The sequence below is a fragment of the Dryobates pubescens genome, chromosome 14, assembly GCF_014839835.1.
Source record: "Dryobates pubescens isolate bDryPub1 chromosome 14, bDryPub1.pri, whole genome shotgun sequence".
NCBI lineage: Eukaryota > Metazoa > Chordata > Aves > Piciformes > Picidae > Dryobates > Dryobates pubescens.
The window spans coordinates 23,787,478-23,813,879 of record NC_071625.1 but is presented as its reverse complement, the minus strand read 5'-3'; the positions used below and the strand labels follow the sequence as shown (position 1 = coordinate 23,813,879).

Here is a 26,402-nt window from a genome sequence, read left to right as displayed (position 1 = left end):
CTCAATAATTCTGTGACTTTGTGATTCTTTTCCCATGTGTAACTGGTGAAATGGTACCTACCTCTGTAACAAAGATTTTCTCTGCAGCCTCCTCCAAAACTAGGGGGACAAGCGGAGCAAGGGCGGCCAGGTTTGTAAGGAGCATGACCCCACCAGTTACCCCTGCACAGGAAAAAGAAATAGCCACTAGCAATACATGTCTTAATAAATGAACATATTGATATGAAACAGCATTGAATACCATGACAAATAACTGATGCAAACCAGCAGACATTTAGACCTTAACACTGTTTGGATATTTCCAAGTAACAAGTGATAGGACAAGACGAAACAGCCTGAAGTTGCACCAGGGGATGTTTAGACTGGCTATCAGGAAAAATTACTTCACTATAAGGGTTATCAAGCACTGGAAGAGGGAAATGGTTGAGCTACTAGCCCTGAAGGTATTGAAAAGATATGTAGATGCAGTGCTGAGGGACATGGTTTAGCTCCAGCCTTGGTAGAGATGGAGAATGGTTGGCCTGGATGATCTTAAAGGGTTTTTCCAACCCAAATCAATCCATGCTTCTATACCAAACACCTAGGAGGTGATTCCAAAGTCCATCAAGAAACAACTGAATTACTGCCATAAGCTGCTGTAAGATCTTTATAGCTTGGCATAGACCAAATTCCTCATTACATGAAAACAGGCTCTGCCCTCCTAGATGAAATCTTAGAATCATAGAATGGTTTGGGTTGGAAGGGACATTTAAAGGTCATATAGCCCGACCCCACTCCAGTGCACAGTGACATCTTTAGCTAGACATAGAATCATTGAATGTTTGGGCTAGAAGGGTGCCATAGGCAGGGACACCTTCCACTAGACCAGACTGCTCAGGGCCTCATTCAGCTTGGCCTTGAACACCTTCAGGAAGGGGCATCCACAGCCTCTCTGGGCAACCTTTTCCAGTGTCTCACCACCCTCACTGTCAAGGATTTCTTCCTAATCTCCAGTCTCCATCTCCCCTCTTCCAGCACAAAACCATTGCCCCTCCTCCTGTCACCCCCAGTCCTTGTCAAAAGTCCCTTCCCAGCTTTCTTGTAACCCCCTTCAGGTCCTGGAAGTCTGCTCTAAGGTTCCCATGAAGCCTTCTCTTCTCCAGGCTGAACAGCCCCAACTCTCCCAGCCTGTCCCCACAGGGGAAGTTCTCCAGCCCTCTGATCATCTTCATGGCCTCCTCCGGACCACCTCCCACAGTTCCATGTTCCTCTTGTGTTGGGGGCCCCAGAATTGAATATCAAATCTTGAACATTAACAACATCCAGCCAAACACCAAACCTCTCCTCTTCCTCCACCCAAGAGCTTTTAAAGGGCATTTGGGATACCCTGTAGATTTTGCCCTTAACCATGTGCTTCTTGTGACACATTCTTTAAGGTCAGGATGGGGAGATCCATTTGTTTTTGCAGACAGCTATCATTCTGCTCCAAAGATCTCTGATGTTGCATGCTAAGACACAGACCCCCAGACTGCAGCTCCAGAAAATCAAGAGCCTTTGTGCAGCCAAAGTCTGCCTTGAGAACAATGCTCCGCTTTGTAACAGCACAACAACCACTAACCCAGCCTCATTTCCTTTCAGATTAGTTCCTGGATTATCATAAAGTACCTTGCCCCCTCAAGACATTTTTGGGTGTCAGCCTACTTACTTAGGAGAATAATTGCACACCAGATAGACTGCTTTGGGCCAAACCTGCCCCCAGATGTTCATGTTATGACACAAATTAATGGCACAACCAATTCTGCTACTTGTAGCCCACACCACCTGTGAAAATGGAAAGAGAAAGGCAGGTGAGAACCAGAGCTGAATGACATCAAATCAAAGCTCTCTGCAAACTTCAACATCTAATTACTTGAGCCACAACAGTGCTGCTCTGTTCCCCTGTGTTATCAGTGAGTGGAAGGGACCCAATTAGAAGTGGCAAAAGGCCATTAAGTTATCTTCAGATATATTTTATTATGGGGTTAGTTTTATTATCTTTTCCTTATAAGAAAGAAAAGCTTCACCTTGATACAAAAGATCTGCCTCTGATTTTAGATGCATGGCCTGAGCAAGCATTTGAAAGCATAGCAAAATATTTACAGAACATGACCTGAAGGACCAGTTCTTGGTATTCAATGTAACAGATACAGATCAGGAGAAATCAGGTTCCTCTGCCCTGCAGTTCCCAGCACAACCTAATGACCCAAAGGGGTTTAGATTGGTCAGAGCGAGAGAAAAGATATTTGGTAACAGAAAAAATAAGACTATTCACAAAAATCTCACACACCACAAAGACTCAAGGCACAGATTTGAAATTAAGACACTTTCATGTCACTGCAATCCAGGGTGGCTGTGCTTCTCTCTTCCTCTGCTGAAACAATTTTCTTTGCAGATCTCAAAATAAACTGAACCACACAGGCTGGAACGTTCAGATTAGACAAATATGCCCCTACTCTACCCTGGTGAGGCCACACCTGGAGTCTCCTTCTCTGGAGGCTTTCAAAACCCTCCTGGATGCATTGCTGTGTGACCTGCCCTAGGTGATCCTGCTCTGGCAGGGGGATTGGGCTGGATGATCTCTGAAGATCCCTTTCAACCCCTACCATTCTGTGACTCTGTGATGCAAGATGCTAAGTTTGTATTCATTCATAATAGGCCAACAGTGTAGTTCCTGTAGGATTCAGAAGTTGAAAGAGATAAGTAGTGTGGAAAATTATCACCACAAAGAGCTCTATGTGTGTATTGGAGGTCTGAGATGGAGTGGAGAAGTGTAACTAGTGAGGTATTCTCTCAGGAATGGGAATTAACAATCTGGAGGTGACTCAGTCTTCAAATTAGAATCATAGAATAGAATCAATTAGATACAACTGGAAATTGTTGAGCAGAAAAAGTAAATGTTTACAAATGAACCCATTTAGATTAGTTTTCTGTTGAACAATTCCATGTGGATTTTAGGACACTCTGATGATTACCTACTTCCCACTTCCTTCAGACCTGACTGGTGCCTCTTTGGAATAATTCAGGCCAGATACCAAAGAAATTAGTTCTTAAGAAGTTTCCAAGCCTTGCTGAAGTGAAAGCAAAGTGTTTTGATAAGAGGAATTCACCCAGGAAAATCCCATGTAATTTGTTCCCAATGTGCTGTTTCTTCAGCATACTACAGCACGGATTCTGCCAAATGCAGTGAGCGGCAGTGCTCAGTTCCACACTGCTCTGGGACCTTTTCTCCTCACTCCTGTTCAAGAAGTTGTATTTGTGAGGAGGGAACCTATAGATTTGTGTGGCAACCTTGCTCTGTGACACCAGTGCTCAGTGCTTGTAACTATGCAGCCTAACACCAAGCAGACCCATCGGTGCTTTGGTGCTGTGGCGTAGACTGCAAGACTCATCTGGTCTGTGCATCACAGAATCACAGAATGGTTGGGGTTGGAAGGGATCTCCAGAGATCATCCAGTCCAACCCCACTGCTAAAGCAGGGTCACCCAGGGCAGGTCACACAGGAATGCATCCAGGTGGGTTTGGAAAGTCTCCAGAGAAGGAGACTCCACAACCTCTCTGGGCAGCCTGCTCCAGGGCTCCAGCACCCTCACACCAAAGAAGTTTCTCCTCATGTTGAGGTGGAACCTCCTGTGTTCCAGCTTGTGCCTGTTGTTCCTTGACCTATCACTGGGCACCACTGAAAACAGCCTGGCACCTTCATCTTGACACCCCTCTCAGCCTTCTCCTGTCCAGCCACACATCTCTCAGTCTTTCTTCACAGGAGAGATGTTCAGGTCCCTTCATCATACAGCAACCTAACTGGAGGTCTTGACCATTCCTTTTCCTAGCTGACAAAACCCCAAAGCCACCTACATACCTGTGTGTAATGTGTGCAAACTGGACCAGAGCATTTGTAAGGACAATATGGGTTGCACTCATGAGGATGGGGATAGGTGAAATCTCTCACTTCATCATACCATGCTTGGACATGAAATGTTGGAGGTCTGTACCTATGAAAGCCAGTAGTGGTCTATTAGATCATTCAAAAGTTGGAGCTTGTATCATTCTTCCTTTAAATAACAAGCAGACTTTTGTAAGATTAAAAAGAAACCCAGATATCATAGATTCATAGAATGGTTTGGGTTGGAAGGGACCTGAAAGATCATCCAATTCCAATCCCCCTGCCATGGGCAGGAACACCTTCCACTAGACCAGGCTGCTCAAGGCCTCATTCAAGCTGACCTTGAACACCTCCAGGGAGGGGGTTACATAGTATATTAAAAAAACAATCATCTTTGACTACCTTCCCCAGTGTGCCCCCAGATTCTGTCCAATTGATGGAAGAAGGCTGGCAGGGCCGTGCTCCCAGAGACAGGTTTCAGCCCATGACTCTGCAGATCTCTCCAGTTCTGTGTCCCATGTCTGAAACGAGAGAAGAGAAAGGGAGATCTAAGAACCACCCAGGGTGTAGCTCAGACTTACAAACAAACAAACACAGGATTGCCCATTTGTAAAGCTTCTGCTACCAGGCTCCTAGAATGAAGAAACTTGACACCTGTGTGCCCCATTTGTGTTACATGAGGAAGAAGAAGAGTTTTTCATCAAGGCAAAAAACCACCCACAACAAGTTGTGATCCCTTCAAGGCATTCCCTGTGGAAGGCAGGGCCAGCCACACTGCAGTGAATAAAGCACAAGCCTGCTGAAAGGCTCAGTCCAGCACCCCACCCTAAATGATGTCAATTTTCTACCTTCTGAGATGTTTTATTCATACACACTTCTTTTAGCATAAACACTCTTGTCCAGCACACTCTCAACATAAGGCTTTACCTCCTCAGAACCACCAGTTAGCTGAAATGAAAGCTATTTTCTTTCCCTTTTCACAGAATCACAGAATGCTAGGGGTTGGAAGGTACCTCCAGTTCAACCTCTGTGCCAAAGCAGGATCACCCAGGGCAGCTCACACAGGAACACATCCAGATGGGTCTTGAAAGTCTCCAGAGAAGGAGACTCCACAACCTCTCTGGGCAGCCTGCTCCAGGCCTCCAGCAACCTCACACTAAAGAAGTTTCTCGTCATGTTGAGATGGAATTTCCTGGGACTGAGTTTCCATCCATTGCCTCTCATCCTATCCCTGGGTATCACTGAAAAGAGCCTGGCTGCATGCTCCTGACAGCCACCCTTCAGATAGTTGTACACGTTGATATGGTCCTCTCTCAGCCTTCTCTTCTCCAGACTAAACAGCCCCAGGTCTCTCAGTCTTTCCTCATTAGGGAAACTTCAGGGCCCTCACCATCCTCACAGATCTCAGTTGACCTCTCTCCAGAAGCTGCCTGACCCTCTTGAACTTGGGAGCCTAGAACTGTACACAATACTCCAGATGTGGCCTCACCAGAGCAGAGTAGAGGGGCAGGAGAGCCTCCCTTGACCTGCTGGCCAAAGTTGGTTCTGGTTGGTGCCCCTATCACTGGGCACCACTGAGAAGAGCCCAGCCCCATCCTGTTGACCTCCACCTTTTGAGAAGATCCCAATGCTGATCTTTCAGACTAGTTGCAATACCACCATGGCTGAAGTCAAAGTGGAATAGGGTGGGGGTTTCTAAATTTAGATGTAGAACATGCTTTTGAAACCCAGGTCCTGCTCACTGCCACTCACTGCCTGTTGCAGAACACTCTTGCAGTACAAGCTGGACCCTTCCCAGGTAAAATACCAGAAGCTGTGCTTCAGGAGTGTATTCAACACTTTGCAGTTGTTCCTGGGTATACAGTGCACACAGAGCAGACCTAGTGCAAAATAACTCCCTTGAAATGCAGGCAGCATAAATGGATGGTCCTCAGCACCAATTCCTTTGCCCTATCAACGTCCTCCTGCTGCACCACAAAACTTGACAACACAGGCACTGCCTTGAGGATCCTGCTGAAGCCCAGTGCACCACAGGCATTCACACAGGCAGGGCACTACCAGCAATTCACAGATGTTCCAAACACACCAGGCCAGCTGAAGCTAAAATCCAAATGGCAGATTGAAGCCAAGGGCAGGAGCAGTTACTGACTCCGGCAGCTGACTCACAGGGCTGGCAGCCCTGCCATGTGAGGAAGGACTGACAGACCTAGGGTTGTTCAGCCTGGAGGAGGCTCAGGAGAGAGCTTATTGCCATGGATCAGTACAGAAAGGGAGGCTACCAGGAGGATGGGAGACTCCCCTTGTAACAAGAAGTCCCATGGACAAGACAAGGGGTGATGGGAACAAGTTGCTGCTGGTTACACTCCCATTGCACTCCAGAAGAAAATGTTTCCCCATAGGAACAGTTAGCTGGACATAGGGTGCTGGGCCAGCTCATTTCAACCACACCATCACCTAGAAAGGTTGGGGCAGATGATCCTTGGAATCCCTCCCAACCTGGCATTCTGGGATTCAGTGATTCTAGCCCAGAAGCTTACAAGTTTTGCTGCAGGGATGCTGCACGCAACATGGATCTTCTGAAAGCCTCTGGTGTACAAGATACCACCTTAAACCAAACCACAACTAACACCACTTTAACTTCACCGACTGGACCAGGAGCTGTGGGATTTAACCTCTGTCAACATGGGCTTCAGGTAGCATGCAGACTGAAACCAGTGTTCTGCTTGTGGAGGAGAGGATGATTCACAGAGGATACCACAGCTCCAATTACGATCCCTTACCAGCCAAACTAATCAGATGGGATTAACCTCCCTTGAATTTAAACAGCTTCAAGGCAGATACCTACCTCTGAGCTAATTATCTAAATTACCTCTGCAGCTACACAGACAAAAAAGCATCTATAGAGGGAGGTAATTTTAGCTACTCACCTTTAATTAAGATAAACTGTGTCTTAGAAAGTCTAATTTTTCTCTACTAATTAGAAAGGAGATGGGCTTGGACATAGCCATCTACACCAAAGACATCAAAAGCTTGCTGAGATGAATCCCACCATTTGTGTTGTGTGAATTGTAAAGCAAAAGAGCACAAGAATAAGTGAGACATAGCATGATAGAATGGTTTGGGTTGGAAGGGACCTCCAAAAGTCATCTAGTCCAACGCCCCTGCAGTAAGCAGGGACATCCTCCACTAGATCAGGTTGCTCAGAGCCTTTTTAAGCCTGACCTTGAATATCTGCAGGGATAGGGCCCCAACCACCTCCTCAGGCAACCTGTTCCAGTGTTGCATCACCCTCATGGTGCAGAACTTGTTCCTAACATCCAATGTGTACCTGCTCTTCTCTCATTTCAAACCATTGGCCCTTGTCCTGTCACTGCAGGCCTTTGTAAACAGTCCCTCGGTAGCTGCCTTGTACTGGAAGGTCGCTATTGGATCTGCCTGGAGCCTTCTCTTCTCCAGGCTGAACAACCTCAGCTCCCTCAGCCTGTCCTCATAGCAGAGGCGCTCCAGCCCCCTGGTCATCTTCATGGCTTTCTCTGGACCCACTCTGTCCGGTCCACGTCCTTCCAGTGCTGAGGGCTCCAGAGCTGGACACAGCACAGCAGGTGAGATCCACCAAGTATATCACCCAGCACTGCAAGCGAACCGGTAGGGGCAGCAGCTCAAAAAATGTTTTCCAGTAATTAAAAATAAAATAAAATCCAGTAATAACATTTTAATTGGGGAAGGCAGGAAAACCCCAGGTGGAATGGGACTCTATGGAAAGGGAAAAAAAAAAATAGCACAAATGTAAGCTCAGTAGAGTTGGAAAAGTCAGTCCAGTGGGGAGCACTGAAAGCAAACATTTACCATGGCATGGTATCAATACCTCACTGCTGCATGCACTCTAAATATATGGGGAGAGTGGCAGAGCAAACACCACAGCACAGTGTGGGCATTTATTTACTTGGGAACACAATACACTGTATTCTTTCAGACCAATGACAGTAAGGAGGAAAAAAAGGAAGTATGAAACACAGAGTGAGAAATTCCAGCAGCAAATAAGCCAGAAAGACAGCTGAGAACTAGCAATCTCTGCTCTGCTGAGAAATGCATCCAGCTCCAATTCCCCCAAAAGAAGAAGATCAAATTGTTGGAGCACATCCAGAAGGCCACAAAGATGATCAGAGGGTGCAGAACCTCCCCTGTGGGGACAGGCTGGGAAAGTTGGGGCTGTTCAGCCTGGAGAAGAGAAGGCTCCAGGGAGACCTTACAGCAGCCTTCCAGTACCTGAAGGGGCTCCAGGAGAGCTGGGGAGGGACTTTTGGCAATGGATGGGAGTGGCAGGACAAGAGGTGATGGCTTTGAGCTGGAAGAGGGGAGGCTGAGACTGGAGATGAGGAAGAAACTCTTTAGTGAGAGTGGTGAGACTCTGGAACAGGTTGCTCAGAGAGGCTGTGGATGTCCCCTTCCTGGTGTTCAAGGCCAGGCTGCATGAGGCCTTGAGCAACCTGGGCTGGTGGGAGGTGTCCCTGCAATGGCAGGGGGCTTGGAACTGATCATCTTTAAGGTCCCTTCTGACCTGAACCATTCTGCGAATCTCTGAAATCAGCTACACAGAAGCAGCACAAAACACCAGCAAGGTACAGCCAGAAACAACTTCAAGAGACTGATCTCAGTGATTCCTCTCTGGCACTGAGAGAGAATCCAATTATTACCATTTTAAAAGATAAACCCAGCCCTTTCAGAAGAGTATTTACTGTCAGAAGAATATTTACTTCTGGAGCTCTCTGATTGTAAGAAAGAGCATCTCCTTGGTATACAACCTAAAACTCCTGCCCATGCAGTTCAATTTCATCCTGTTGATTCCTGGTCATTACTTCTACTTGTCAAGCTCTTCTAATTTTCATCATGTTCATGGATTCATCAATTCCCAGAATGGTTTGGACTGGAAGGCAGCCTGAAGATCATTCAGTTCCAACTCCCCTGCCATAGGCAGGGACACCTCCCACTGGACCAGGTTGCTCAAAACATCCAAAAAGAGAGTTGGGAAAATGTCTGAGAGGGGTTCTTGACCATTTGGAGATCCAACAGGGATCTCAGAACAAACAATTAGATGTCTCAGGACTTCAAAAGTGAAGCAGCTTCATTTTAAGAAACTGTTATCTTCCTTTATCTATGACAGTTTACAATGTCATAGAATCATAAAGGTTAGAGAAGACTTCAAAGATCAAGCCCAACACCTCCAGGACCACTGTACCATGTCCCAGAGTGCCATATTTACATGTATGTTGAACACCTCCAGGGATGGTGACTCCACCACCTCCCTGGGCAGCCTGTTCCAATCCCTGACCACATTTGCAGGAAAGAATTTTTTCCTAATCTCCAACCTAACCCTTCCCTGGCACAGTTTCAGGCCATTTCCTCTCCTTTCTTCACCTGATACTAGGCAGAAGAGACCAGTCCTCACCTCACTCCAACCTCCTTTCAGGGAGTTGTGGAGAGCAATGAGGTCTCCCCTCAGCCTCCTTTTCTCAAGACTAAGCACCCCCAGGTCCCTCAGTTGCTCCTCACCAGCCCTGTTCTCCAGACCCTTCCCCAGCTTTGTTGCCCTTCTCTGGAACTGCTCCAGCCCTTCAAAGTTCTTCTTGGAGTGGAGGGGCCCAAAACTGAACCCAGTACTTGAGGTGCAGCCTCACCAGTGTTCAGTTACAAGGGCACAATCACTGTGCTACTCCTGCTGGCCACACCATTGCTGCCCCAGGCCACCAGCAGCGGCCTTCCTGGCCACATGGGCACACCCTGGCTCATCTTCAGCTGCTGTCAACCAGCATCCCCAGGTCTTTCTCTGCTGGGCAGTGTCCAGCCTGGAGCATTTGTGGGATTGTTGTGATCTAGGTGCAGGACCCAGCACTTGGTCTTGTTGAACCTCAGCCCACTGGCCTCCAATCCAGCATGTTCAGGTCCCTCTGCAGAGCCTTCCTACCCTCCTGCACATCAACACTCCCTCCCAGGTTGTTGTCATCTGGAAACTTATGTAGGGTGCATCTATCCCCTCATCCAGATCATTGATAAAGACATTAAAGAGAACTGGCCCAATCATGTCCTCCATGTGGGCAGAAGATAACCTTCTTACTGAATCACACTCTCCTGATAGTCACTACACTTACATCCAATTTTGTAGCCTACATTTAGAGATAAGAGGATAAATTCCTATATAGCACATGTTAAGAAAGAAATAATTTTTCTCAGTCAAAAAAAATCTTCAGTTAAGGAAGATTTCCAGGCAGGTATCAGACAGACAACGAGCTACATGGTGTTACTTTTGTGAATCTCCTTGATTTTTTTCTATGGTCAGCTCACATTTTGCTTTTGAACTCTGATTCTGCTGCTACTGATTAATATTTAATGATCTTTTTGATATGGGGGACGAAGGAGTTCTCTGACAGCACAAACAAAAGATGAAGAGTGTCTGTGTTCCTGTTTCCTTTTGGGAAGGCTCCCCTTAGCTCTCAGGCAGACACTGAGCCTTTTCTGCTGCTTTCCACTTTCAGTTTCTGTACTTGGAGTTGCTTGGTTGTTGCTGTTGGCATCACATCAATAGAAGTCATACTGAGGACTTATCCACTTGCTTTCTTGGCCACTTCACATTGCAGAATCCTTTGCTAAAGCTGCCAGGGAGAATAAGAGGATAAGTCAACGTCACCATGCTCTTTGATGCAGTGTCAGCGGCCTCTGCACACAGGCAAAGGAGCTGAAGCACTTCCACCAATCTTTGAAGTGGAGCAGAAAAGTGGAAAAAGCAGAGGGAAAGCAGGCAGGCTCCCTCTCACAAGAGCTGCTCTGTTCTTGGCACCCAAAGTGCTCTCCAGCCACTTCAGGGATTCCACAAACCGAAGTCCTCTGCTTGAAAGGAACAGGAATTGTTTTTAACCAAGCATCCCTGAAGAGTTTTGGCAAAAGGGAAACACTAAACAGAGATATGAAGAACTTTTGTCTGAAAGGTCAAGGACACTTCTATTGGACTAGACTAGACTAGAATAGACCAGGTTGGAAGAGACCTTCAAGATCATCGCGTCCAACCCACCTAAACAACTAACCCATGCAAACAAGCACCCCATCAAGTCTTCTCCTGAACACCTCCAATGATGGTGACTCCACCACCTCCCCAGGCAGCCCATTCCAATGGGCAATCACTCTCTCTGTATAGAACTTCTTCCTAACATCCAGCCTAAAACTCCCCTGGTGCAGCCTGAGACTGTGTCCTCTTGTTCTGGTACTGGGTGCCTGGGAGAAGAGACCAACCTCTGCCTGTCTACAACCTCCCTTCAGGTAGTTGTAGAGAACAATAAGGTCACCCCTGAGTCTCCTCTTCTCCAGGCTAAGCAACCCCAGCTCCCTCAGCCTCTCTTCATAGGGCTTGTGCTCCAAACCCCTCACCAACTTCGTTGCCCTTCTCTGGACTCGTTCCAGCAAGTCAACCTCCTTCCTAAACTGAGGGGCCCAGAACTGGACACAGTACTCGAGGTGCGGCCTAACCAGTGCAGTGTACAGGGGCACAATGACCTCCCTGCTCCTGCTGGCCACACTGCTCCTGATGCAGGCCAGGATGCCACTGGCCCTCTTGACTGCCTGGGCACACTGCAGGCAGCCTACCATCGACCAGCACCCCCAGGTCCCTCTCAGCCTGACTGCTCTCCAGCCACTCTGCCCCCAGCCTGTAGCTCTGCATGGGGTTGTTGTGGCCAATGTGCAGAACCCGGCACTTGGATGTGTTCAGTCTCCTGCCCTTGGACTCTGCCCATCTGCCCAGCCTGTCGAGGTCCCTCTGCAGAGCCTCTCTACCCTCCAGCAGATCAACTCCTGCCCCCAGCTTGGTGTCGTCAGCAAATTTACTGATGATGGACTCGATGCCCTCGTCCAGATCATCAATAAAGATGTTAAAGAGCATGGGGCCCAGCACTGATCCCTGGGGCACACCACTAGTGACTGGCTGCCAGCTGGATGTGGCACCATTCACCACCACTCTCTGGGCTCGGCCCTCCAGCCAGTTCCTAACCCATCTCAGTGTGCTCCCATCCAAGCCATGGGCTGACAGCTTGGCCAGCAGTTTGCTATGGGGGACAGTGTCAAAGGCCTTGCTGAGGTCCAGGTAGACTCCATCCACAGGCCTCCCCACATCCACCAGGCAGTCACCTGATCATAGAAGGAGATCAGGTTGGTCAGGCAGGACCTGCCCTTCCTAAACCCATGCTGGCTGGGCCTGATCCCTTGGCCATCCTGTAAGTGCTGTGTAATTGTACTCAAGATGACCTGTTCCATAATCTTGCCTGGCACTGAGGTCAGGCTGACAGGTCTGTAATTCCCTTGGTCATCCAACTGGCCCTTCTTGTGGATGGGCACCACGTTGGCCAGCTTCCAGTCTTCTGGGACCTCTCCAGTGAGCCATTCAGCCCAGAAAAAACTCCCCACAATGTAGAAGGCCGCTACAAGATCTTCCCTTAAGTTTTCCAATGCTCTTTCAATTCTCCTAAGTATACTACAGAAAAAAAAGTTCAGTGGGGCACTGATAGAGCAAGAAACTGCTCTGCAGCTTCCAGGCTTGTGCAGATCAGAGGATCTAAAAGCATCACAAAAGAGCAAGAAAAGTCTTTCAGTCCTTCCTCAGACACTCTGATGACATGAGCATTTCACATCCAGGAACTCAACTGACTGCTGCTGCCACACAATCCAATGCCCAATGGATTAAACACAGCAGGAATTTGCCTGAGGAAAACTAATAGGAATAAATCTAAATGAGAAACATTTGCAGTTGTCTTCATTTCTTTCTCCTGAAGCCTTTGTGAAGTTACTGAAAAGGAGAGGCAAAGCTTCGTGCCCCTCAAAATCAAGAGCTACACAAAAGCCATCAAACAGTCATGCTTTGGAAAGAAACTGTATGGGACCAGGACTCTCAACAGCATAGAACCACAGCATCATTTTGGTTGGAAAAGCCCTTTAAGACCATCGAGTCCAAACCCCTAGGCCAATCTATGATTCTGTGATAAGATTCTTTGCCAAAGGAAGTTGGGCAGGCACAGGACTGGATGATAAAAGATGAGAAACTGCTAGGAGAGATGAGAAAAGAACCACCTGTGGTAGCTTAACAAATAAGAAAGGAGCCAGCTGCACTACCCTAGTAAGTATTGCCAGCCAGTAAGAAGGGGGGGTTAACCAATCCCCTGGAGCCACACCAAGAGGAGAGTTATGAATGCAAGCTGCATGAAGGCAGTTGTTAGTCTCGTGGGCTTGCTGCCATGGGCAGGAGCTCTTGACCTGGGCGCTCCCTACCCCCTGCTTGAATTCCACCCTCGTCGCTGTGGGTGCTGCCCTGAACCCCACAGCGACACTCCAGAGCAGTGGAGAAAGAAGCGAGGACACCAGAGCAGCCTCAGTGCTGCAGAGCCCCAGTACACTGCTCCCATCAGACTGACTGCTGCCAGCAGCAGCTGGCTTCAGAAATCTTTCCCACACAGAGGTACTCTGATTCAGACGTGGTGTGAAGGCCATGCTGGTGTCAGGGGCCCAGGGTGGGAAATGTTGATTCACAGAATTATCACAAAATGGCTTAGGTTGGAAGGAACATCAAGATCATCTACTCCAACTGCTCTGCCACGTGCAGGGGAAGGGACACCTCACAACTAGACTTTGTTGCTCAAGGCCTCATCCAACTCCCCAGTCAGAGCAGGATCACCCAGGGCAAGTCACACAGGAACACAAGTAGGAAGGTTTTCAAAGTCTCCAGAGGATACTCCACAACCTCTCTGGGCAGCCTGTTGTAGGGCTCCAGCACCCTCACAGTAAAGAAATGTCTCCCTGTGTTGAGGTGGAACCTCCTTTGTTCTACCTTGTACCCACTGTGCTATCACAGGGCACCTTCAAAAAGAGCCTGGCACCTTCATCCTGACACCCACCCCTCAGATATTTATTGACATTGATAAGGTCCCTTCTCAGCCTTCTATTCTCCAGACTGAACAGCTCCAGGGCTCTCAGTCTCTCTTAAGAGAGATGTTCAATGTCCCTCTAAGACCACTGAACACAAGAAGTACAACAGCAGCTTGGGGAAGCCCCTAAGCTATGTGCTGGAAGCAGGAATTTCTCTGTTCACATGCTCTTTTCCTGCCCTCTAACCCTAGGAATGCATCACTGCTCAGCACCAGAGCTGCAGGACTTGGGAAGATGAACTTTTCCATCTGTGAAGTTCAGCCAGCCAGGAGAACACGCTGTCATTAGAGAGTCACTGGGGATTTGACTGCAGCTGGGAAATGTAAGTCTCTGAACTGTTACAGTCCAGGACCTTTTCTCTTTATCAAGGCATGAGGGGATGGTGTCCATCTGTACAGAAATTAATCTTTTTGGGGTTCCTTTTTTTTTTTCCATCCTCAAAAGCTTTTTGCATATGCACAACTTAACCCAAAATGTGGCATTGCCCTCTGATCCTCCCCAACCTAAGGCTGGACATCACAGGCATGGCATAGAACAATAGCTCCCACCCAAAGTGTGGTTCTTCATCACTCCCACTCCTCACCTTCTTATACCAGCACTGGCACTCACCTGGCTCAGCCAGTTTCATGACTCAGACTGGAGCAAAAAATAATGAGATGTGAAAGAATCAAATTCGATTCTTCAAGTACTTGGATCAGGGTCATCATCAACTCAGATATGTGGCACGTTATTCAGAATCACAGAATTGCTTTGGTTGGAAAAGACCTCCAAGATCATTGAGTCCAGCCATTAACCCAACACCATTATGACCACCAAACCACATCCCCAAGTGCCATGTCCAGAGATTTCTTGAACACCTCCAGGGATGGAGACTCCACCACCTCTATGGGCAACCTGTTCCAATCTCTGACCCCTCTGGCAACAAAGAAGTTTTTCCTCATCTCCAACCTAAGCCTTCCCTGGCACAATTTCAGGCCATTTCCTCTCCTTCTATCACTTGGGACTAGGGAGAAGAGACCAACCCCTACCTCACTGCAACCTCCTTTCAGGGAGCAATGAGGTCTCCCTATACCCTCCACTTCTCCAGACTAAACACCCCCAGGTCCCTCAGCTGCTCCTCACCAGCCCTGTTCTCCAGACCCTTCACCAGCTTCTTTGCCCTTCTCTAGACCTGCTCTAGTCCCTTAATGTCCTTCCTGGAGTGAGAGGCCCAAAACCAAACCCAGGATTCAAGGTGCACTCTCTGTATTGAGTACAAGGGCATGGTCAGTTCCCTGTTCCTGCTGGTCACACTCTTTCTTTTCCAGGCCTTTACACAGACCCTTTTGCATTTACAAATCCCAAATTCTTGCCCATCTAAGACCCTAATTCCCTTAGATGTTATGCCAAAATGCTGCTGTCCTGTTCTGACTAATGGGAATAATTTGGGTTGGAAAAGCTTTTAAAGATCATCCAGATCAACCATTCTTTAACTCTAGCAAGGCTGGGGCTAAACCATGGCCCTCAGCACCACATCTCTGCTTCTTTGAAACACCTCCAGGGATGGGGTCTCAATCATCTCCCTGAAGAGCCTGTTTCAGTGGCTGAGAACTTTATCAGTCAAGGAGTTTCTTCTAATGGCAAATTTAAACCTCTCCTACTGCAAGTTGAGGCCTTTTCATCCTGACCTATCACTTGCTACTAGGGAGAACAGACCAACGCCCTGTTTTCAGGGAGTTGTAGAGAGCCAGAAGGCCTCCCATCAGTCTTCTCCAAACTGAAAAACTCACTTCCCTCATCTGCTCCTCACAAGACCTCTCCTCCAGACCCTTCACCTTTAAGGTCTGAAAAAGCCAGACAGTGAAGTTTAAGCATGTGCAGACAATTGTAACTGGAAGGGTTAAAGGAGTTTCATTTTTTTTGGAGGGGAAATGTGGGAATTAATTATCTGATGGCTCTTGGTCTAATATAGTAAAACTTCAGTGGGGAAACTTAAGCTTAACCTTTATTGCTGGTTTAAGCAAGTATGGTTTCTCTGGGACACATGTACAGAATTATACAACAGTTTGGGTCAGAAGGGATCTTAAAGACCATCCAGTTCCAACCCTCTGCCTTGGGCAGGGAGACCTTCCACTAGACCAGGCTGCTCAAGGCCCCAGCCAACTTGGCTTTCAACACTTCAAGGCTTGGAGCCTCCACACCTACCTCCCTGGGCAACCTGTTCCAGTGCCTCAATGCCCTCACGGGGAAGAGTCTCTTCCTAAGGTCTCATTTAAATACAGCTTCTTCTGGTTTGAAGCTATCACCTCTCATCCTATCACTCCATGCCTTTGTAAAAGGTTCCTCTCCAGCTCTCCTGCAGCCCCCTTCAAATACTGGAAGGCTGCTCTAAGGTCTCCCCAAAGCCTTCTCTTCTCTAGGCTGACCAATCCAACTCTTGGAGCCTGTCTTCATGCTCAATTCAATCAGATCTCCAAGCTGAGAGACATCACTCCAAGCTGGGCACGATCTCTACTGCTTGAACTACACAACCCTGCAGTGGAAAGTATACCAAATCCAACACAGATTTCCTGGTAAACAACTTCCTGGGTTGACTGGACAGATAAAAAACTGCTTGGACAGCATGGACACAGGAAACAACTGTTGAACTTTGCTGCAGAAACTGCAATACAGAAGAAAAACTGCCCATTCCTGTCAGATTTCTGGACTTCTTAAGAGCTCTCATGACCTGATTTGATCTAATTAGCAAGGAGTGAGAGAGTCAGCCTTGAACTATGGCACGAAATCAAAGTCCAAACCATGGAAGATTTAAGTCTACCAAATATAGAGATTTTTAAGAAAGAAAAAAAAAACATTAAATTATGTATGACATTATTCATCTATTAAACACATGCCAAGATAAATAGAAGACTTTCTTGTTATAGGAGCCTCATTTTGCTCAGGAATTCCATCCAACCTAGAAGCACAGGAGAGAATCCATGTTATTTGGAAACTTCATCGCTCAGTACTCTTCTTAGATGGCAACTTCTTAGGCCACAATCAGCTACCCTGAGTAATGCATCCTGCAAAACCCTAACACTGAGGAATTGTCACTTAAATTTGGGAGAGCTATAAGAGGTGAAAGCCATTAATATCAGCAGAACATGGCACTCCATCCACAAATGGCATTTTTTCTCTCCCAGTTGACCCCTGTACACACGAAATTCAGACAAGTAACAAGTGCTTTAAATGGGAAAACAAGCAAGCCAAGACTGACAGTCTGCTGGTTTATAAAGTGACAGTAACTATTCTAAGCACATTTCTTTCTGCATGTCACTATCAGGTTTTCCTTACCATATATTCCATATTGGAAGCTGGTGGATACACCTGACCCCGTAATTTATTATGAAGATCCAAGATACTCTGCATATCACTGTCTGTGATAGCCCTTTTCCCTCTCTGCTTGGCGATCCACCACTCACCATCTTCATCCATGTACTTTTCCAACAGTTCCTCTAAGAGCGTGGCATTGGGAAGAACCATGGCAGAAACTGCTTGAGTTAGGAATAGCAAGGTGGTTACTCTGAGCCATTCCTCTACTACGTACTTCATGATGAATGATCTCAAAATGCTCAGGAGTTAGTTCCAAGGCAAAGTCTTTCTTCCAGGTCTGTTGGCTGTAAATGTAGAAGAGAGAGTAATGTAACTTGGGAGGCTCAAATACTGGTTTGAAATACTTGTCTGGACGAATCTTACTAAGCAACCAACTGAAGTCTGTCACTGTCATTTTAGGGGGTAAACCAGGATTTTTACTTTATTTCTTGCTCTCAGGTTACACTGTTGATTTAGAGAGAGCTCATTTTCAACCTTAAGAACTTCAGCTTCTTCCAGGGGTTTTCTAGAGCGGGCTGGCATGCATGCATGTTTCACTGCCTGCATGCAAGCAAGAAAGAATGCTTTGCAGAGCTACTTAAAAGCAGCCGGCCAGCAGTGAAGATTAGGCTGCAGATAAGGTCTTGCAGTACTGGAATTTAAGAACAAAAGTTAAAAGGCTTGCATTCTTTGCCCAAAAGTGAAATGCAAACCACGATGAAGTTGGTATGAAATCTCCCTTTGTGGCACGTCTCAAAACTTGGATTCAAGCTTTTGGGTTGAGATTTGCAAAGAAATCTAATGAAGCTAAAAGTTTTCAACCCGGGAGAAGAAAATGGGAGGCGATGGAGTTATTCTCTTCACCGAACAAAGGAAAGCACATACAACTCCCAGGGAAAGCGGCACCACTTCCAACACTGTATTCCAGCATCGCTTACTACATGACCGAGGGTTTCACACTGAAAGAAACGCTCCCTCCTTCCCTCTCTCATCCCGCTGGATCCCGCCACACCGACCGCGCTGGACCCAGCCTCTGGCAGGGACATAAAACGATCGCGACGAGTCAGAACCGGGCTCCCTTTCAGCCCGCCGCCGCCACCACCCCGGGCCGGCGACCCAGCCTCGGCCCCTCTGCTCGTGGGGTGTCCGCCCCGAATAGCCCCCTCAGGGGCCTCCAAGCCGCTGACCTCCCTCCACCCCCCGCCACGGGGCACGGCCGGGCCCCACCTTGCCCTTACCCCCTCCGGCGGCGGCTGCTCGCTCCTCTTTCCGCAGCCAGCTTCGCTCCGCCGCCCACCTCCTCGCCAGGCCCGCGGCGGTGGAGGGGGGAGCGGCGCGGCGCTTGCAGACGTGTCCAGCCGGTGCAGGGGCTGCGGCGCCGGGGGGCTGCCTCCCACACTGATCTTCGGCTACCGCCACGAGCACCACCCCACTTCTCCTCTCGGCTACCGCGCCTCCGGGCATTTATCGCGGGCGGCGGTGACGCTCCTCGGCCACCCCTCCCGGCAGCCGCACCGCCCCCGCCCCCCGCAGTAGCTGCGGCGCCCCCACCTCGCCTGGGACGCAGCGGCAGGAGCCGCTGGCGGCGAGGTTCGCCCCGCGCCGCGGACCCCGCGCCGCACCCCGGACCTTCTGCGGGTCTAAAGGGCCTGTGGGGGGAAAGAGGGTGGGGCTGGACTATTTTCAGTGGTGCCCAGCCGTAGGACAAGGGGCTCAACCTGGAATCCAGGAGGTGCCATCTGAACTGCTTTGGTGTAAGGGTGCTGAGCCCTGGAGCAGGATGCCCAGAAAGGTTGTGGAGTCTTCTTCCCTGCAGTGATCCCAAACCCACTTGGACGTTGTGATCCTGGGCAAGCTGCTGTGGGTGACCCTGGTTTAGCAGTGGAGTTGGAGTGGATGACCTGCAGAGGTCCTTTCCAACCCCCACGATGCTGGGATTGTGTGGCTGGAATGCTATTGTGGATTTACACCAGCCACATGACACTTCTCTTCATGAAGTAGAATTCAAAAGCTTGTAACCACTCATTTCTGTTTCCAACAAGGCTAGGTACCATAGAATCATAGAGTTGTGTTGCTTGGAAAAGACCTTGAAGGTCATTGAGTCTGACTGTTCTCTACCGAGTCTCTGGTGCTAAACCATGTCCCTCAGCACCACCTCTCTGCTTCTTTTCAACCCCCTCCCTGGGCAGCCTGTTTCAGTGGTTGAGAACCCTTGCCGTGAAGAAGTTTCTTGTAATATTCACCTAAACCTCTGCTCTGACTTGGGGCCATTTTTTCTTGTCATATATGCTTTTTTGTTGTTGTTGTATTTTCATAGAAGCTTTGTAGTCTGGTTTTTTTTAGGCATACTGTTGGGGACAATCTTACATTTATTTAGTTCAAGTAGGTACATTGAGCTAAGGGCAGGATTGACTGGGTTCCAGTCTTCACAGGACTGCTGTCCCTGCCTACAAACCTTTTCATTTTCAGAGGCTGAGGTTAAAATTCATCAGAATCCATTTGGCTTCAGACTGGCTCTATGAATGCTTCCAGTTTCATGGGCCCAAGAGAAACAATGCTGTGCACGTAACACACTGCTTCTTACTGTGCTCTCTCTTCCTCAGCTGGAATCACAGAGAATCATAGAATCATGAAGGCTGGAAAAGACCTTTAAGATCATCAAGTCTAACTGTAATCCAACTTCCATGACTACAAGAAGAGGCAAAGCACTGAACAGCCATTACATGCTACCGCGGAAGATATGTTCTCCCATCCATTTGGAAGCTGCAACCCATGAAGGTGGCTCCTGTGGCAGCTGTGCTCAGCATCTACAAGCTACTTGGAGTGGCTCCTTAGAATCATAGATGAGACCACTGAGATTGAGTCCAACTTTCAACCTAAGACCACCATGGCCATTAAACCATGAAAAGCTCTGCTGAAGTATCCCAGTTGAAAGACACAACTCCCTGCTCTCTCCCTACAACCTCCCAGCAAACAAAAGTCCCCCACTTACTGTCCTTCAAGACTTTGGAACTGGCCTGTCTTGCAGGATGCTGTAGGCAGTTTGTCTCTTAGGCACTGTGACATGCAAAACTTGTTGTGCTCTATATTGGCTGATCTTTATTTTCCTTTGCAACACTGGGAAGTGAGTTTCTGTTCCCAAGTGTCAAGCACTAAAACCACCTGGCTGAGGTAAATTGCCACCATACTTCTAGGTACATACATACATACATACATAGAATAAACCAGGTTGGAAGAGACCTTCAAGATCATCGCATGCGGGCCAGATTCACACTCACAGATTGCATTGGGTTGGAAGGGACCCCCAAAGGTTATCTTGTCCACCCCCACCCCGCAATCTGCAGGGAAATCTCTAGCTAAAGCAGATTGCCCAGGGCCACATCAAGTCTGATCATGAATGTCTTTAGGGACAGAACTTCAATCATATTCCTGGGCAACCTGTTCAAGTATTTTACCATCCTCTTTGTGAAGAACTTCCTCCTGATGTCCAGCCTACCTCTCCAGTTTCAAAGCATTGCCCCTTGTCCTGTTCCCACAGGCCCTTCTGAACAGTCCCTCCCCAGCCTTCCTGTAGGTCCCCTTCAGATACTGAAATGCAGCTCTAAGGTCTACCCAGAGCCTTCTCTTCTCCAAGCTGAACAGCCCCAATTCTTTCAGCTTGTCCCCACAGCAGAGGTGCTCCAGTCCTCTGATCATCTTTGTGGCCTCCTCTGGACCCACTCCAGCAGGGCCATGTCTCTCTGTGTCCCATAGATGGACACAGCACTGCAGGTAAGGTTTCACCAGAGCAGAGGGGCAGGATCCCCTCTCTCTATCTCTGAACTCGCTGCTTTTGATACACCCCAGGCTGCCATTGGCCTTCTGGGCTGCCAGTGCCCATCACTGCTCCTGTCCAGCTTCTCATCCACCAGCACCCCAAAGCCCTTCTTTGCAGGACTGCTCTCAGTCTCATCATCCCCCAGCCTGGATTGATATTGAAGGTTGCCCTGACCTGGGTGCAGGACCTTGCAGTTTGCCTTATTGAACTTCATGAGGTTCTCCTCAGCCACCTCTCCAGCCTGTCCACGTCCCGCTGGATAGTAACCATCCTGTCCTTCAGTCTTATCAGCCACAGCACTTGGGTTGGTATCATCTGCACGCTTGTTGAGGGTGCCTCATTCTGCCTGGTTATAGCATTGATGGAAATACTGAACAGCACTGGTTGCAGTACAGACCCTTGAGGGACACCACTTGTCACCTGTGAGACCTTAATTGAAATAAATAGACACCATTCCATCTCCTGACACTACAACTAACTGTCCTCCTTTCCCAGAGCCACTGTTCTGAATACCTGTAGCAGCAGCAATGACAGCAACAACAACAAAGTTCCACTTAGAAACCCATAAGGGATCACCAGCCTTGCTCTGAGAATCTGGCACAGACAGCATCCTAGAAAAGAAGATTTTTAGCCTAAAATTTGGCTAAACAATTTTAAATATGAGGGGGAAACTATCTTCTTCTGTTTGTGTTTTCAAAGAATCACAGAATTGTTTTGGTTGGAAAAGACCTTCAAGATCTTCAAGTCCAACCGTTCTCTAACTCTACCCTTAGCATCACATCTGTGCATCTTTTCTGGGCATGATGAGAAGGATTCCAGCAATCACTGTAAAAAACCCCAATGTCATCAAGGAAAGAATATTTACTTCAGAATCACAGAATCATATTTGCAGTTGGAAGCAACCTCAAAAGCTCATCCAGTGCAACCCCTCTGCCAGAGCAGAATCACTTAGAGCAGTCTCACAGGAACACATCCAGGAGGGTTTTGAATGTTTCCAGAGACGGAGACTCCACAGCCTCTCTTGGGCAGCCTGCTCCAGGCCTCCAGCACCCCCACAGGGACAAAGTTCTGCCTTCTGTTCCTGTGGCACCTCCTCTGCTCCAGCTTGCCCCCAGTGCCCCTTGTCCTATCCTTGGACATCTCTGAGCAGAGCCTGGCTCTGTCCTCCTGACACTGCCCTGCACGTCTTTATCACCAGCAATGAGGGCAGCCCTCAGGCTGCTCTGCTCCAAGCTCCAAAGCCCCAGCTTCCTAAGCCTGTCCTCACAGGGAGATGTTCCACTGCCTGCAGCAGCTTTGTGGCTCTGCTCTGGACTCGTTCAATCAGTTCCCTGAGGTCCTTCTTGAACTGAGGGGCCCAGAGCTGGACACAATATTCCAGATGTGGCCTCATCAGGGCAGAGTTGAGGGGCAGGAGAACCTCTCTTGACTTACTAACCACAGCTCTTCTAAAACACCCCTGGATGCTCAATTTGTTTTCATAATGGAAATAATTCACAGGGCCACCAGGCATGAAGAATTGAATTAAGAAAGAGTGAGAGCAACCAAGTAAGAAGGATAGAGAGACAGACAGACATGTAAACATAGCACTGGAACCTCCTCAGGGAGGTGGTTGAATCCCCATCCCTGGCTGAAGTGGAGGAATTGTGTTCAATTGGTTTCAAGCTTTTCCCCAAACATCCTCTGCAGCTTTTTGCTTTTCTGCATGGTCAGTTTTAAAAAACTCTTACAAAAGGTTTCTGGCAAGGATAAAAAATGAAATGATCATGGGGGCTGTGCTGGGTGTGGTGGAAACCTGTATCCAAAGTAAAATTACTCCAATGTTGCAAAATCTTTTATTGATGTACTCCTCCAGCTGAAGATGTCTTGGCCACATCCATTGTTGAGGGCCTCACAAACTGTTTTGTGCTCAAGGAGCACGGCAGTGTTGGTCAATCAGAGACAGAACTCAAGAAAACAAGCAGTGGGACCTGGCTTTCCTATGGCTCATTTACCAGAGTTAAAAAGATTAGTAAAGATCCCATGTTGTGTATCCAAAGTCCTAGAAATGGCTGGGAAATCTGCATGCATCAGGTAGCCTGGCTTTTTATAAAGTCATGGAATGATTAAGATTGGAAAAGCCTTCTAAGATCATCAAGTCCAACTGTCAACCCAACACCTCCATGACCACTGAACCATGTCCCAGAGTACCATGGCCACATGTTTTTTGAACACCTCCAGGGATGGTGACTCCACCACCTCCCTGGGCAGCCTGTTCCAATCTCTGGCCACTCTTGCAGCAAAGCAGTTCTTCCCAATATTCAACCTAAACTTCCCCAGTTTCAGGCCATAAACTCTCATCCTATCACTTGTTATTTGAGGGACTGGACTGACCGCACCTTGTTCCAACCTCCTGTCAGGGAGTTGTAGAGAGCAATGAGGTCTCCCCTCAGCCTCCTCCAGACTAAATAATCAGTTGCTCCTTCCTAGCCCTGTTCTCCAGACCCTTCCCCAGCTTTGTTGCCCTTCTTTGGACCCACTCCAGCCCCTCAATGTCCTTCTTGGAGTGAGGGCCCCAAAACTGAACCGCATCTCAGCAGTGCTGTTATTAAGAAGCACCACTATGCATTTTGTAGTGGTTTGTGCAATGTGCAGTTTGTTCACAAGAACCTAAGAAGGACACAGAGCTCTTGGAGTGAGTTCAGAGGTGGCCACAAAGATGATCCAAGTGCTGGAGCACCTCTGCTGTGAGGATAAGCTGAGAGAGCTGGGGTTGGTGAGCCTGGAGAAGAGCTGGAGTGCCCTTAGAGCTGCCTTCCAATGCCTGAAGGGAACCTGCAGGAAGGTTAGAGAGGGACTTTTGATAGCAACAGGACAAGGGGGAATGGTTTGAAGCTGAGGGAGAGTAATTTTAGACTGGATCTTAGGAAGAAGCTCTTCAGTATGAGGGTGGTGAAACTCTGGAACAGGTTGCCCAGAGAGGTTGTGGATGCTCCCTCCCTGGAGGTGTTCAGGGACAGGTTGCATGAGGCCTTAGGCAATCTGATCTAGTAGAATGTGTTCCTGCCCATGGCAGGGGGGTTGGAACTGGATGATCTTTAAGGTCCCTTCCAACCCAAACCATGATTCTATGATATGCTTCTCTCATTTATTTTTTTGTTTTAGGGGGGTAAGGGACTTCTGAGCAGGCTGGGTATTTTTTTCTGCCTGAAGAGATATACCCAGAGAGCTCCAGCAAATTCAAGCCCTAAGCACAGAAAAACTTTGTTCCAAGTCCCTTTGCTGCTGATTGATTTGGAGTAGGACTGAGAAGTTGGCTGGTGGTTTTTATTGTCTCCAGCTATTTGTCCCATGAAATTAATCAAATTTAATGTTGCTCTTGTGCTCAATGTTGCTACAGAGACATAACTAGAACATTTTGCCCCAAACCAATTTCTATTCCAAGATGGGGGGTGGGGGGTGTGTGTTTGTTATGGTAAGTTTTGAACACCTAGTAATCATTTGCATCTATTTTTCCTTAGTTTTTTCAATTAAATGTGGCTGACAATTTAGTTATAAATTTAGGTCTCATAACCATTTGAGCTGCATGTATGAAGGACCACACCAAAGTCTGAATCCCTTCTTGCCAGTTAAAACAGAGCATTTAATACTGGACTGGCTTAACATTTAATAGTTTAATTGTAGTGGTGCAATCCTATTCAATCTTGCCCTGTGAGAGTCATCAAGTCCTTATTTACTCCCTGGAAAAAGTATGGCTTGACTTAGCCCCATGGCGTGGGTTGGAAGGGAACTCCAGAGGTCATCTAGTCTAACCTTCTCCACTAGATCAGGTTGCCCAGAGCCCTGTCAAGCCTCATCTTGAATATCTGCAGGGATAGGGCCCCAACCACCTCCCTGGGCAACTTATTTCAGTGGTCCATCACCCTCATGGTGCAGAACTTGTTCGTAACATCCAATCTCAGTCTGCTCTTCTCTCATTTCAAACCATTGGCCCTTGTCCTGTAACTGCAGGCCTTTGTAAACAGTCCTCTGTGGCTGCCTTATAGCCCCTGCAGGTATTGAAATGCTGCTCTAAAGTCTCCCTGGAGCCTTTTCCAGGCTGAACAACCCCAGCTCCCTGAGCCTGTCCTCATAGCAGAGCTGCTCCAGCCCCCTGTTCATCTTCATCAGTTTTTACTAAAGCAAGGTGGGAACAGCAGCTGGTAAAAGTTGCATCTTCATCAACATGTATCAAGACAGAAAAGAAGAAAAGTGTTTGAAAATGAGAATTCATAGAGAAGTTTATCTCCAGATAAAGACATTTCCAGTGGAAATGATGATTATTTTTTTTGTTTGTTTTGGGTTTATTGTTGTTGTTTGGTTTTGGTTTGTTTAGGATTGTTGGGGTTGGTTGGTTGGTTGGGTTTTTTCTGTTTGCTTGGTTGTGGTTGTTTTTTGTTTCCTGTGATAAATATATTCCCTGTCCCCAGGCATCCTCATTGCTTGTCTGAGTTGACTGGCACAGAAACAGTATCACAGGGATGTTATGGAGTTTAAGCTCTTAGTAGAACTTTATTTTTTGCTTCTGAATATCTAAATCTGAGCATGGGAAGTCTTTGAACAGTGAGAATAAATGAAGGACCCACTGGGTCCGACCAATGGTCCATCCAGCCCAGTGCCCTGTCTCCAATGCCAGCCACATAGAAGGCTGCATGGGGAGCACAGGTGAGCCAGCCATGGTTTGTGGTCTGTTCCCCTTGGAGACTGAGCTGGTGCCCACCAGAGGCCAGCCAGGGTAGAAGGACAGTGCTCCTGGCAGGTCCTGCTGGCTGTGGTAACCTCTACTACGTCATTGCAGCCTGAGGAGAAGAATCAAGCATTTACCACCTAAACTGCTGCTATTGCCAGGAATGATATCTCCTGCTACACCTAGATGGTTGTGCATCCCTTCCTTGAAAGGGAAGGAAGAGAAAAAAGTCCTTCCCACTGACCTCTGCCCATTTCTCTTCTTGCTTCACCTTTTCCTTTTGCTCTTCCTGAGGATCTAGGTAATTTGTTAGTTGGTTGGTTTTGGAGGGAGGATCTTAAGGCAGATTTTTACCCTCATTGATGATGTCTGAGAGCCACACGGGCACTAAGAGGATAGGGTTCTCCTCAGCTGCAGTTACCAATGGTCTAATGTATTTCTGTAGCGAAAGACTAGTCAAACACTGGAACAGCTCCAGGTCTCTCAGCCTTTCCTTGTAGATGTTCCAGTCCCCTCATCATCTTAGTGACTTTCTGCTGGACTCTCTCCAGTAGTTCTTTGCCCTTCTTGAACTGGGGAGCCCAGAACTGGACACAGTACTCCAGATGTGTCCTCATTAGGGTAGTGTAAAGGGAGAGGAGAACCTCTCTTGACCTGCTCACTATGCTCTACACATGCAACCCAGGAAAGCA

General features: G+C 47.9%; 1 protein-coding gene across 1 annotated transcript in view; it reads right to left on the bottom strand.

Moving 5' to 3' along the window:
* CRISPLD1 (cysteine rich secretory protein LCCL domain containing 1) overlaps positions 1-18,643 on the bottom strand; it is a 30,799-nt gene extending 12,156 nt beyond the window's left edge. Inside the window, exons 1-6 of the mRNA XM_054167411.1 lie at positions 18,427-18,643; positions 17,171-17,493; positions 4,301-4,419; positions 3,875-4,007; positions 1,685-1,800; positions 62-162 (exon numbers count right to left, since the gene is read on the bottom strand). Of these exons, the coding sequence (XP_054023386.1) occupies positions 62-162; positions 1,685-1,800; positions 3,875-4,007; positions 4,301-4,419; positions 17,171-17,428 (727 nt within the window). The 5' untranslated portion in view covers positions 17,429-17,493; positions 18,427-18,643. The remainder of the gene's footprint in view (positions 1-61; positions 163-1,684; positions 1,801-3,874; positions 4,008-4,300; positions 4,420-17,170; positions 17,494-18,426) is intronic.
* Between the last annotated feature and the right edge of the window lie 7,759 nt (positions 18,644-26,402).